This window comes from Salvia splendens, chromosome 12 (genome assembly GCF_004379255.2).
Source record: "Salvia splendens isolate huo1 chromosome 12, SspV2, whole genome shotgun sequence".
Taxonomy (NCBI): domain Eukaryota; kingdom Viridiplantae; phylum Streptophyta; class Magnoliopsida; order Lamiales; family Lamiaceae; genus Salvia; species Salvia splendens.
This window is the reverse complement of record NC_056043.1, coordinates 31,097,705-31,112,511: the sequence shown is the minus strand read 5'-3', so window position 1 is coordinate 31,112,511 and position 14,807 is coordinate 31,097,705. Positions and strand designations below refer to the sequence as shown.

Below are 14,807 nucleotides of genomic sequence, written 5' to 3'. Positions count from 1 at the left end.
CCAGCTTTAACATAGAGCTTGCAGAAAAGCTCAAATCAAGAGACAACAGTCATATTTGAATTCAGAAAATGAGAGTACTCATGTAAAACAAATAGCTTGTCAATAAGTATGTCTGAAATCACAAAGGGTCAAATTAAATGGTTTAAGGTCTCACCAGATGGCTACTCCAATATAGTAAGACTGAAAATGATTGGGCTCAAGTGGATTTGAGAAAGAAGAATAACAAGGAACTACCCTTTTGGGTCAACAACATCGTGATACTATATCACGTTAACGAATTTACAAAGTTTATAACCAAGTCACGGAAATTAATTAGTAGAGAAGACAACCAGAGCAAACTAGTTCGGGAAGAGAGCAAATTACTTTAGACTTGGAGTTGCTAAAGAGCTCAAAGCATGATGGAATAATTATAGTGGGATTAAGAAGAAGTGACTATTCTTTATAAATTAATGAGTGTCAGCAAGCACATTTGAAATACTAAAGATCTACTAATGATCTTTGAAGAATATATTATCATTGAAGAGACAATAGTTTAGGAAACATGTTCATTATGAAGGCTATAAATAAAGCAGCTCCTAGTATAGAAGTTTGGTGGCAAGAATTCAGAGAGTCAAAGTATTGCTTTTATACAGAACGAGTAAAGAAGGACCGTAGTCACTGGTGGTTATCAGAAAACATGAGGGAGCAAGCTCAAAACTGAAAGTGATTCACAACCTTGACATAGAAGAGGGAAAATAATGGCACATTACCTTGCAAAAGAAGGCATTTAATATCTTAATTCAACAAAAAGTATTTTGATCAAGGGGGTGCGAGAAAATGAAATTCATGGGAATCCAAGTAAGCGTTGCTGATGAATCTTCTTGGTTAACTACGACGGTGATACTCCGTTGTTTAACTCTTTATGGAGGATGGTAACTGAGTTATGGGAAACTTTGGTCACAAGCTACTTTCACCTTACGATTACATCAGATGACCATATGTGGCGATTACAACTCTCTGGTACTCTTGGTTCGTCATAACGCTCATCCTCGTAACACGTTGTTACTTTCTCGTAACGAAGATTCTTTCTTATTGCGTCATTTTTCTTTTCGTCGCTCGGGAAAGCGATAAATGCCCATACTGTACTTCTAAGTTCGAGTTCATATTGTGTTCTAGAAGGAACGCATAACTAAGTATTTTAAGTTCTTAGAAATTTTGTTTTCCCCATTCTAGCAACATGATTCAATGACTACTCAAAAAGAGGTATCATTTCACCAATTGGTAACAAACTCGTATACTTTATACTTTCATATTTCAGTACCTTTTTCCATTTAGGAAAGTTATTTATTTTATTCATGCATTCACAGTCTTTAGCCAAGAAAAGACATACTAACTCTTTCTTTAAGCACACTACAAAATCAAGAAATATCAACTCTTTCTTTAAACTCAGTATTTTCATCTGTTCACCCAAATTAACTGCATGAGTTATTTCTCCATTTCAAACTTTTAAACATCTTGACTTTCTTTTGAAAAGAACAAGTTACCTTTTTCCTCGTTGAGTGCGATGGGAGGGAGTGCTAAGAGTATTTTCATCGATTAGACAGTCTAGTGGAACAAGGCTAGACCAAAGATTTTCAAAGAAAACTCTCGGGTTCAGAGCGAGAAAGAATGCTCTGATACCACTCTGTCACGACCGCATTTTCTAAGGATAGAAAACACGGTTGATCGCGACTAGGGGAGGACTAAAGAAGCGGGGAAGAAAGGGGAAAAATAACACAACTCGACCATAGCTCCAAACAAATGGGAAAAGCTCGAAATAAAATCAGAGTTTTGAACAAAATAGACTTGAGTCTTTTAAGATGCACAACGGAAGCAAATGAACGCGGTTCCATGTATGAAGACATGGACCTCCGAGAGTCAAAATCTGACTGAATTAAGTGTCTTGTCTCAATAACACTTCCTCCACCACTTCGCTGCTCAACCTGCACATTTAGAAATATATGCAGGGCTGAGTACAAAAAGTACTCAGTGAACACATTGCCGAAAATTACACATATACATTTGAAAATATTGTCAAGCCATCATCACAGTAACACTCGGGGTGTTGTTGAAAAGACCCGAGCTTACTAAAAATATCACATTGGGTTGCAACCCCTTTTTCCTGTACTTTAGCCATATCTGATCACATTGTGCCGCTGAGATGGTGTTCTCATACGGTCACCTTCCCTGCCCAACACGTCAGAGGTATCCTTGTGCCTGGAAGGTGGCCACCTTCCACGGTCACCTTCTCTGCCGTTCACGGCCAGAGGTTCCAAGTAGGGACACCACCCTACCCGGACTAAAAATCGAATCGATTCACATATTTCATCATTCATAATTCACTTGGCCGTAGCCAACAGATAGGCATCATAACAAACATTTGTGGCGAGACAACATCATTAAGAATCACGAACATGGGTTCGTGTTTTTATAAAATACGATTTGTATTTTAGTATAAGAAAGCTCACCTTGATCGTTTAGATTCCTTAACTTGAATCTTTCGTTCCGACTTTACTTGCGAAAGCACCCTTTTAAAAAAATCACAATAATATAATACACTAATTAGACTCAAGGACAAAACTACTTAAATTAGAATGCATGCACCCTCATTAAAGTCTTTTATCTCGTTTCTCGATTTTCGCGTATTTTTGATTATTCAGCGGCCGTCCAAGGCGTCGCGTGAGACGCCGGTCGGCCGCTTACTCCCATAGTTCCTCCGTTGGCTCCTCGTATTTCCCTCCACAATATCGAATTAAAATTTCAAAAATTATAAAAGTGCACAATTAAATTATCGCAACCATTTCCCCTCGAAATATATTTATTTCGGACTTGGGATAAATTATTCATACTTCAAAATTATTTCGAAATTAATTAAATAACTCCTAAAAATTTATTCAATCCCATGATTAACTTATCGTAATAATTTCCCACCGAGAAATTATATTTTGGGAAAAAAAAATTCTAAAATTAAATAAACAAGTCCCTACAATTAAATGGAGCCAAAACTAAATAAATTATCCAATTTGCTTTATAAGGACCCATTTCTATTTTTTTTTAACAAAGGCCCAAGAACTTAATTAGAATTCCGGCTCAAAACCAAATTAGTTTGCATCCCAAGCTCCCTCGTAAATTACTTCCCTCCGGCCCAACTGCTCTTCTCCCTCTTTAATTTATTTCGGCCCACGGATTAATTATTCCAGCCCAAAGATAATTAATCTAGCCCAACATTATAACCTCTAGGCCCAACTAATTAATTTGTGAGAAGTCCAATTTCTTTAAAACAAACAAAAGCCCAAGACTAAAAAAAAACAAAAGGCCCAAATCTTAACATCCCCTTCTCCACGCCTCACTCCTCTCTTTCTCCCTTTCTCTCCATTTCTCTCTCTCGACAACTTAAGGATTTCCCGGAATCCCGTCGCCGCCTCCAATACCGCCGTCGTCTGCGCCCCTGTCGGTCAGCCTCCCCGCAACCGTCGCCGCTGCGATTCGCCGCTGTACCGACGTGAATCGAACGCGCCACCCTCTGATCTGGAGTTAGACGCGCCACCATTGCACCACGAATCCTCGCCGGGGTCGCCGTCGCGGTGAAGAAGTTCTGCCGCCGATCTGCCGGTCGCTCAGCGCCGCTGATTTCTGATGCTGTCACACTCCGTCGCCGCAAAACCCCTAACCGAACCCAACTTCTCATCGTCGTCCATCCTACGCCACCTGCTGCTGAAATCCTCCGGTTTCAATCCGGCGAAATCGCCACCTGTTGCTCAATTACCGCTCGGACAGCCACAATTCACTGTTCGGCAGCCTCGATTAACTCCTATTCCACCCCGATTTACCCCGAAACGTTCCAGAACCAACCCGATTACCACCGAACAGATAAGTTCTCATTCATGGTTATGTTCTTTCATTTTTTTTTTTCGATTAATCGCAGCAACGGGTGTTTGATCGATTATGTTCAAATAATTGTGTTATTGTTCTGTTCAAAATTGTGTTATGTGTGGGAAAGGTTGGTGATGATATGTTGTGGAACAATTGCTAAAAAAAATTTCATGCTTTAGAATTGATTAAAAATTTATACCTCCTTGAGTAGAACTTAGTTGTGGAGTTCACAAGGTTGAAAAGGAAGATTCTTGAAGCTGGAAAATTATGATTTCTTGAGTTGCAATTTAGCAGAATGCGTCTTGATTTTTCTCTGAGCAGAAATTGGGTGAAACGGATTGTTTAGTTGAATACTATAGGGGAAGAGGATTTGGTTAAGATGTGGGGGTGAATATAAGAAATTGATTGTGTATCTATATACAATGCACAGAAGATGGAGTGAAAGTGACGGTGTAGCAAGTTGCCTACATATTCTTATCTCCAAATTATTCTCCTTCGTCAGGAAGGAATATGGTTTGCCTACTCTAATTAAATGCAGCATTTAATGCTGTGTCTGCAACAAATTCGATCCTTTGAATCTGCCTCTCTTCTTTTTTTATATATATTTTTTGTTTATTAAAGTAATTATTTGAGTATTTGTTCACTTGTTCATTTAATTTGGTGTAGGTATAATCGGTTCAGGTTCGTGGCTGGCCGCGTTGAAGTTCCCGATTTTTATTAGAACGCAGGATGTATAGATTAAATTTTGTTGGACTTTTGTTGGATGTATCGGACAACAAAATTTACGTGTTCTATTTACTTGCCTATCGTCAAAACAAACCACGACGATAATCTATCGTGGCTCGGATTTAATCACACAAAAGTTACTTATTTAGATAATCGAGCTATTAATATTGATTATAATAATATCGGCTTAGCGGGTCGTTACAACGATGCGTCGTCCTCGCCCTAAGCTTAGTCCGCGGACGATAGGGCATCGTCCGCCACTGTGGGTGCGCGGACGATGGACGATGCGTCGTCCTCGCCCTAAGCTTAGTCCGCGGACGATAGGCATCGTCCGCGCCATCGGTCGCCCACTGTGGGCAACGCGGACGATGGCGCGGACGATGCAACGTGTTTTTATTCTTTTTTTATTTTTTAAATTCAAAAATTGTGTTTGTATAAATACCCTTACTCCACATTTCATTTGTAACCTTTCGATTCAGTTTTCCACTCTCAACTTACGCTATAAAATGGATTACAGTGAATACTCAAGTCCCAATAGCCCGATATTTGGAGACGGTGCACGTTGGCCGGGTACACAACCTTACGAGAAGTGCTCGAGGGAGCAGAGAAGCGGCGAGAGCTTGAGCGATGTGCGCGATAGAGCGTTGTTGTCGTACCAGTCCCTGTACGGCGACTTCAAGCATTTCAGCATCTGGGCACTCTTGAGGGACAATCAGAAGTTCCAAGGCGGGATTCTGCACACCCGTGCGATGAAGAGGACGAAGACCACCGACGTTGGTGGTTACACGAGCAGCGAAAGCGGAACTCGTCCGGTGGACCTCAACCGGACGTACACGGAGGAAGAGAGTTCCGCCACACCGATGTCCTCCCGGCGTCCCATAGGCGTCAAGGCTGCGAAGAACAAGGGGAAGGCGGAGGCGACATCCTCCTCGCAAGCCGCCTCCCCATCGCCGATCCCGACCCCAACCCCTACCCCAACGGCACTTGCCTACTCGGAGTTGGCAACGGCCTCGATGGCGCGGACGTTGTTGTACATGCATAACGCCCTCATGAAGTGTACGGATCTGGTCAGAGCCGAATACCTCCAGGGGTTGATTCGATGAGCTGCGACGGAAGTTGGGAATTTTGTAGAGTAGAACTTTTTTTTTATTTCTAACCCGTGTAACTTTTTTTAATCAATGTAGTATTTGTCGTTTTTCATTTAATCGTTGTGTTTTTTTAATTAGTTTGCATTTATATATTTGAAATTTTTTAAATTAATTAACAAAACAATAGCAAAACCTATAGGGCGTCCCACTGCAGGTGGAAGGGTATGAGGATAAAATGCTGAAGTGGCGGTGCATAGGGCGGGCTTTAGGCACTGCTGAAGCCATAAAGTAAAGAAAATAATATAAGAGAGAGTAAAGTAACAAAGAGAAAAAAGTTACTCCCTTCGTTCCTTGTTAATAGAAACATTTCTTTTCGACACGGAGTTTAAGAGTAGTGTGTTAAATGGATGGTGGAAAAAGTAAGAGAGATCAGTAAAGTAAGAGAGATGGAGAGAGAATAAAGTACAAAGGAGAATTACTTTTTGCCAAAAATAGAAATGACTCAATTAATTTGGAACTTCCCAAAATAGAAAAATGACTCTATTAACATGGAACGGATGTAGTATTATATATGGAAATGACTTAACTATGGGGGAATTTCTCGAAATGGAAAAATGACTCAACTATGAGGGAACAGAGGGAGTAGATTTGATAGAGAAAATATAAATTAGAAAAGATGGTTGTGTTGCATTTGCTAAAATATATTTTAATTTTATTGATTACCTTAAAATTAAAAGATACTACTATAATTTAAGATCATATCTATCGTATATCATTTAAGGTTAACAATATCTGATCTGAAGCTTGAAAGACCAAGCAATCCTTTGAAGCTTGAAAGACCACAACTAACTTTTTAGCTTTGAAATTTTGATCACCATCATGCTTGGAACAAGTAACTCTATATCTCGTGTGTGTGAGTTGATCAAGTGATAGAAAGATAATACATGAGTCCAAAAGTCTTAGATTTGAGTCCTTTGGTGGCATGCCCTTTAAATTTATATTCATTTACTCATAAAATAAAAGAAAAGAAAGTCCATATCATACTTATGGGCACCATTTGAAGCTTAAAAGATAGAAAGTCATTTCGAAGCATCATCTCATTTGGCGTTGATACGATTATATCTCTAAGTGCTTAAATCTATATGATCTAAAATTTGAATAGTACTCCATAACTGAACATCTTCTCATACATAGTTAAGACCATAACTCTAATTTTTAAGTGGTTTTACTAGTTTTTAAATGTAATCATGTCCATTTTAAGGGTTTCCTTGTAGGGATGGATTATGTTGAATCACACTTAATTTTTAAGTGGTTTTACTAGTTTTTAAATGTAATCATGTCCATTTTAAGGGTTTCCTTGTAGGGATGGATTATGTTGAATCACACTTGAAATTGTATGATCTTATATCATCTTGAACTCATACGACTAAATATCTATTATAGGGTGTACTGACTACTTAACCATGTTGGGTTTTGTAATTTGGTTGTAATTAAATGCACTTTATCCATTTCAATTGGTTTATTTTCAAAGGACCGATCAGTGGACAAAATTCATTGTAATTCTTGTGTATTGAACTTCCATGGTTAATAAAAAACAATGGTACACGATTTCATCTTATTATAATTGAACAATCTATTTCACGAAAATAAAAAGTAAAATAAGAGATATTATAATATAGAGAAGACTTCTATCTATATTATTATTTTCTATTTTACTCTTTCTCTACTTTAACTGTTGATTATCATTTTTCTAAAATGATGGCAGAAAATGAAATGATTCTACTATTGTGGACGACTGGAGTAGTATTTTTCTACTTAGTACTTCATCCGCCCCGGCCTAAGCAAGACGTTTCTATTTTAACACAGGAATTTGGGTAGTGGTGTTTAGTGAATTAAATTATTAATAGTAAAGTAAGAGCATCCACAGTGGGGCGCCCTAAAGCCCGCCCGATGCATCGGGCGCGCCTTAGGGCGCCACTGCAACTCCACGCCCTATGCGATTTCCTTCCTCCGCCCTATGGGATTTCCTTCCTCCGCCCTATGCATCCTCTGCGGACGATGAACCATTTTTTGCATCCTCCGGCCTATCCTCCGCACCATTGCGGGGGTAAGGAAGATAGGTCCGGACGATGCACACATTTTCATTTTTTATATATATTTTCTTATATATATCACCAATTTTTTTTACTTCATTTCTCACCTTTCACTCCACTCTCTTCCCCATCTCAATTTCTCTCTAAATTCAATAATGAATTCCGACGATTTACCATATTTACAAGCATAAAATATAAAAAATAAATACTGACAATAGGATTTGCCTTTAATTTGTGGTGTTTTTATATTTATTCTTGCTAAATGATATATTTGCAAACATAAAAGATAAAAAACAAATCAAAATAGGAGTTAAAATTATAGAGCGGGCTATATAGGGCGCCCCACTGCAGGTGGATGGATAGGAGGATAAAATGTTGACGTGGCGGAGTATAGGGCGGGCTATAAGGCGCCCCACTACTGATGCTCTAAGAGAGGGTAAAGTAAGAAAGACTAAGAAAGAAAAAAGTAAAAGAGAGGATAAAGTAAAAAAGAAAAAGAGATAATAAAGTAAGAGAGATGAAAAAGTAAGAAAGAGAAAGAGAGAATAAAGTAAGAGAGAGAAGTGAGTAGATTGTTGCCAAAAAAAGAAACGTCTCACCTAGGTTGGGACGTACCAAAAAGGAATACGTCTCACTTAGGCTGGTACCAAGGGAGTAGTTTGTTTTCATTATTTGCTACTCTAGTACTTAGTACTACTGTGCTTCTGTCCAACAATAGTATGACTCTTTCCTTTTTAGTCCGTTCTAGAAGAATATGCGCTTTCTAAATTTTGAAACTCTTTTCTTACTCATACTTTACTAATAATAACTTAATTATTTTTTCTTTCTATTTCTCTCTTATTTTATAAATTATGTATTAAAACTTATACCTAATAAAAAATGCTTATGGGACCAAAGGTGCATTGGCTAATTATTCACAAATTTATTGAATTAGAATGTTCATGACTAATGTTTTTGATAGGAGACATCATACGATTTGAATGGACGTATTGCACGACTACTTTAGAAGTCGTGTTATTGTAAAATCGTGTTACAAAATAAAGGGCATTATCGTCTTTCTTCCTGTTTAAAGCACGCGTCTATATAATCCTTCAACTACAAAATATAGGGTATAAAAAGCCCCAATTCTCCTCCCTCTCTTTCTCTCTCTACTTTCCATCACTCTGCATCGACGCCCTCACAGAACTCTACTACGTTATCCAAACAATCATCGATCAAAATCATCCGAAAAATCAAGTTTCTGTATGCTTGATTTTTTCTTTAATTTAATTCGGACGGTTTGCGTGTGTGAATTTGCCAGTTTCGTTAACATTAATTTTACATCTTGTGTAGGGACAGTGGTATCATTAGGGGAAAATGGCGACTTTCGAGCTGTACAGGAGATCCACGATCGGGATGTGCTTGACGGAAACTCTGGATCAGATGGTTTCTAGTGGAGTGCTGAGCCCAGAACTCGCCATTCAAGTTCTTATCCAATTCGACAAGGTTCTTATTTTCGCTGTGATTAGTGGTTCAATTTCTGCTAATTATGATTCACCTACAATGCGTTATGCTTGTGTCTAGAGATTATTTGTATTGATTTGGAGAAACCGATGATTGTATTGTAAATTTGTGACGCGAAGTTGGAAAATATCAATGAAAGGCTGAAGTTAATAAATGACGGAGTAATAATTGGATCCCGATTTGGATTAGAGTTGTATGTTGAGAGAGTGAAGATGGAAATTATAAAAGGAAATTTTACATTAATGTGCTAGAGTGGAAAAGATCTGTTCAAACTCTGACCTCATGGAAATTGTCACACATATGGAACACTTTCCTACCAATCGAATCTAAGACTGGAAAAGTGTACAAATGGTACTGATTTATGAACTTAAAATATTCAGGAATAGGCTTCAAGGTAAATGGTTGATATGTTTGGTAAAATTTTCCTCCTGCCCTCCATGATTGTATAATGGTGACATTTATTATCAGATGGTCGAGGTAAAAGGATATAAATATGTGTTTGTGACTTTGTGCACATCGACACAATGCATCCTTATGCATGTCATTGACTAAATATTTCTTTTTGTATTTTTGCCCCCATGATTGCAGTCAATGACAGACGCTCTGGAAAATGAGGTCAAGAACAAGGTTTCCATTAAGGTAGAACAGACGAGTTTCGTTAAGTCTTTCCAATATCCATGCCTTTGTTATTCTGACATTATAATTGAAGCTGGGTTATTGATGGGAGGAGTTGATTTTGTGATGTTTGTGTGTGTGTTTTCATCTATTTTTTAAGCTAAACTTGTTGGTTTAATTCTCGCATAGCTTTCCCTTGTGTATCTTTATTTTCAATGTGGATGTCCAAGCTTGAAGGGTTTCATAAGAGTATAGTTGTTTATAAGATCATAAACATTTTGTGTGTAGAATTTGGTTAGAACATGAAATTTGAACAATGATTCTGAGTTTTTCTAATCTATCAAGATTCAAGAATGAGCTGATTCTGTGTACTCTCCCCTAGATCTAGTAGGAGCAGGAAGCTGTTCAGTTATGTTGCTCCTCTAGTTTTCTGGGTCAGGAGTGCAGGTTTTATAAACCATATCATATAACCTTATATTGAAGACTCAAACTTTTGTTGAATTGTTGATCAAACTTGATTTAAAATGCTGGTCTTCTCTTTTTGGCATGATGAGGGATCAAAAGTGAGAATGGTGGATAGGAAATCAGAAGTAAGAGTAGTGTTTAACAATCTTTATTCTATATGAGTTAAACAAACTCCCGTCATTACAATCGTAAGCATAACAAGCTAACATTTATATAACACGTTAAAATAGGTCAATGACTAGGTTTTGATGGAGATAAATGTTGAATTGGCATTACCAGTACAACCTGTTAACACAGTTGCCTACTTGTCGATTTAGTTCATTGAGTTTGTGCGTCTTTCTTGAACTATTCTTGCAGAATTAGTCCTGAGAGAACAAGTAAATAATTTTACCTCCTAGGGAGCATCACAGTTGCACCTTTGCTTGGGCTTACTTTTTCGAGTGAACTACATAAATAGTCCCTGATCTTTCGGGAATGAACAAAATTAGTCCATGGACTTTAAAAATAGCATGGGGCATCCTTGAAATTAGGGTGTAATCATATTTTTGGTACTTTTTCACTTTTTTGACATATTTTCCTTCTGAAATACCCTCCAAGGCATGAAGGGAATTTATGTGCATTTAATGTCAGTTTTTAATGATTGAGCGCCAATGTTATCAAATAGCGGATATGGCGGCGCCATGGCGCTATGGCATGGCGTTCGGCGGTGGAAACGCCATAGCACCATGTCGCTGCCATAGCACCGCCATATCCGACATTTGACAACATTGCGTGTGTACTGCATTTAGGAATAGGGCATTATGCAAGAAACATGGTCGTTAGAGTAGTATATTATGCTTTATTAATTGTTTAAAGTGTTTTAGATGTTATATTTTTAATATTTTTTAATGTTTGAATATATATAAATATTATTTTATTTATTTAATTTTTGACCGCCATATCCGCCATACTAATACGCCATATCCCTGTGGCGGTTTTTAGGCAAACCGCCATAAGCCGCCATACGAGATTGATACCATTGTTGAGCGCCACCCCCTTCCACGGCACTTCTTCTTTACGTTTTTTATTCCATGACTTTCTCTCTCCTTACTTCCATCTTCTTCTTCTTCAAAACCTAAGCCTAAAATTATGCAACTGCAATTCCGTATTATTTGTGATTGATCACTTTCCTATTTTGACTGTATCACATTTTGATTGAAGAAACACACAAGCAAATTTAATTAGGACAAAATACATTTATTATTAATCCATGATTACAGGTTTTGCAAATCCCCGGGACTGATTTGGTTATGTTATTGTTTTTAAAGCAAAATTACAAATATCTCGAGTGTGTTTGACTGTTTGTTCTATAATGAGTAATTGTATTTTTCCAATTGCCATGTATATTTAGTTGCCGGCCTTATTTGTTCTATAATGAACAATTGTATTTTTCCAATTGCCATGTATTTTTTACAATTCATAGAATGAAAAACATAAAGAAGAAGTGACGTTGAAGGGGGGTGCTCAATTATTAAAAACTGACACAATTATAAATGTACATAAATGCCCTTCATGCCTTGTAGGGCATTTCAGTCCCAAAATATGTAAAAAAATGTGAAAAAATACCAAAAATGTGATTACACCCTAATTTCAGGGATATCCCATGCTATTTTTAAAATCCATGGACTAAATTAATTCATTCCCGAAAGATCAGGAACTATTTATGTAGTTCACTCTACTTTTTCTGTCTTTTGCCCCCTTTTTTGGAGTCCGTATTTTCTCATTTTCTAGTCTCATATTTTCTTCTGATTTGCTTTGCATTCTGTTATGGATATCTCAAGAATCTAACATTATCCCTGCCTATAAACTTTTGCATCAGTTTTTGTTATTTTAGGAAATTATTGTTGTTCTGAAAAGACTTGAGTGACTTGAGCTACGTAGGTTTTAAAGAAACATGTATCTTAGGCTGAATCTTCTGAGAAGTGATTTTGCTTTTTGAAATTATTTGGCCAGTAGCTGTTTTTCAATTTATCCAATGACCACTGAACTTTTCTTGTCAAATTTGTCTTCAGTGATGTTTTCAGTTCTTGTATAATTTCTGTTTTTTGCTGTGTTCAGTATAAGTTGAAACCATCTGCCTGAAACCTATCCATGTTATAGTTTTCTTGTCTTCGAACTACTTTTCCTTCCAGTAGTCCTAAATTATGTATTGTACTGAAATTGCAATTTTTTCATATTTGGTCAGTTGTCTACAAACTCTCTATTTTGATTGATGATTTTTAGTGTTGTTGACGGCCTGGGTTCGGAATTTCTAACATATTTTCTTAGTACATTGCTATCATTGTTGTGGTCAGCAGTACAAAACTTGGCACCATAGATTGCAATGAATTAGGTTACTAAACTTGAGCAGTCCATCATGACGAGCTTTATAGCTTTAACGTATAAGGGATGATTCCAGTTTTTTAGTGTGTTCCAGTTTGATGATTGTTACACCGTGGCCATATATATACGTTGTATGGATTTTTGTCCAACAACTTGGTGTCTGTGTCTTCTTTCTTATGGAACTAAAAATCTAAAACTGCTGATGTTAAAGTATGGGTATATGCAGTCCAGTTTTCCATTTGTGACGTTCGTCATGTTTTACAGGGGCATCTTCACACCTACAGATTCTGCGACAACGTCTGGACCTTCATCGTACAAAATGCTCAGATCAAGAGTGAGGAAGGCCAGGAAACTGTCGGGTCTGTCAAGATAGTCGCGTGTGATTCGAAGCTGCTGACTCAGTGAAAGGACACAAGGATGGAATTCTTATGAAGTTCCATTTTTATCTGCTTTTACTGATGAAATGGGCCTAAAGAAACGAGAAACTTACAAAACATGGGAGTTATTCGATGGCGATGACCGCGATGGTGGCGCCGTGCAGCCATAATAAGATGTACACTGTAATGGCTCGTGCCTTGTAATTGACCCCTCTTTGCTTGGGGTTAGACTTCTGTTTTCTTGTGTGTGTTTGTTTTTATTTGTATATCTTGTGAATTTCAGGTGTTATCTTACTTAGATTGGGAATTAAATGCACCTTTCTACTTGATTGGAAGATATTAATGTTAATTGTGATTAATTGGTTGATTGAAAAATGTTATTGTTAATTACTTAATTGTGAGGTGTATTGACACGTATAGGAATTAGGAAAGACAGATGAAGGGCCTGAGTAATCGACAAAATTGTGATCCTACCTAAAAAACAATTAGGTATGTTTCTGAATTAAACATTAGGATTGACCCTTTTCCCCCAACCTTAATATTAATTTATGTATGCAAAATTGCAAATACTCTTCTATAGGCTTCAAGTAGAGATTATGACTATGATTTGCCTGGTAATCAAACTTATACTATTTTTTTTATTAATTATTTGAATTTTCCTGAAAAAAACATTAATGAATGTGTGTTTTTCTATTACGTTAGGAAAAGGCTATGTGCTTATTGCTACTGTAGCTATTGTTTTAGACTGTTCATACGCATAACAGCCTTTTTATTAAATGTCACTCTACTTCGAATTCAATTTTGTCTGTAAACCTAAAGCAGAAATGCAGAATTATTCTACTTATTTATTTTATTTCTTTATTGTTTGTTGGTGGATAATCATATGAATGTCTCAGTCCATGGAATATTGGATCATATTTATTTGGACAGCGCATTAATTGAGTCAAGAATTTACAAATTTAAGCCTAAACTTTCGAGTTTAATGCTAGCTATCAGATTAATAAGATTAAAAGCTACATAAATTTAATAGTACTATATGTCTTTTTTATTCCTAATGGTGCTTACACTAATCTTGTAAAGTAATTACACCAAATCATTAGTACTAGTAATAAACAAACGTTCAAATAATCATATTTTTTATGGAACATGAGAACTCTAACATAAACTTATAATAAAAGTATAGAGTCCAGTAATACAATTGTTTATAAATTCTATGCATGAGCTATCACATTCTAATCGAAGTTATAATACTTATATCATACGACTCCCTTACTAGATGAATGCATAACTTATAAGTTCAAATTCTAAAAATGATTTTTTTATATAATTATTTTTACTGCATATACAGTTACTTTATAAATAAAATATATTGAATATAAGTGTTCTCATAATCACATAAATCACTATATTTAATTGTCACATGCATTAGCGGTGTGGTATGGGTAGCTAACTTATAAAATTGGGAATTAGGAATAATGTAGTCAAACTACATTAAATGTATCTGCAGATATCGTTTGAAATTTTAAGACTTGACCTTCAGATCTATTCCCTTCAATTTTTATTAATTTATTGTACAGCCAAAATTTCTTGGATTTGGGATTAATAAGTTGCCTGCAGTATTTTGACCCTTTATTTATGCTAATTTATTTATTTTATTGACGTCTAGGATTTGTAGGAATATCCCTACC

General features: G+C 36.6%; 1 protein-coding gene across 1 annotated transcript; it reads left to right on the top strand.

Annotated features, from left to right (window-relative positions):
* Positions 1-8,917: 8,917 nt before the first annotated feature.
* LOC121758892 (transcription initiation factor IIA subunit 2-like) lies at positions 8,918-13,494 on the top strand. Its single transcript, XM_042154321.1, has 4 exons — positions 8,918-9,040; positions 9,131-9,283; positions 9,890-9,940; positions 13,007-13,494. Exons 2-4 carry the CDS (start codon positions 9,155-9,157, stop codon positions 13,145-13,147), a joined length of 321 nt encoding a protein of 106 aa, XP_042010255.1. The 5' UTR covers positions 8,918-9,040; positions 9,131-9,154; the 3' UTR covers positions 13,148-13,494.
* Positions 13,495-14,807: the final 1,313 nt, after the last annotated feature.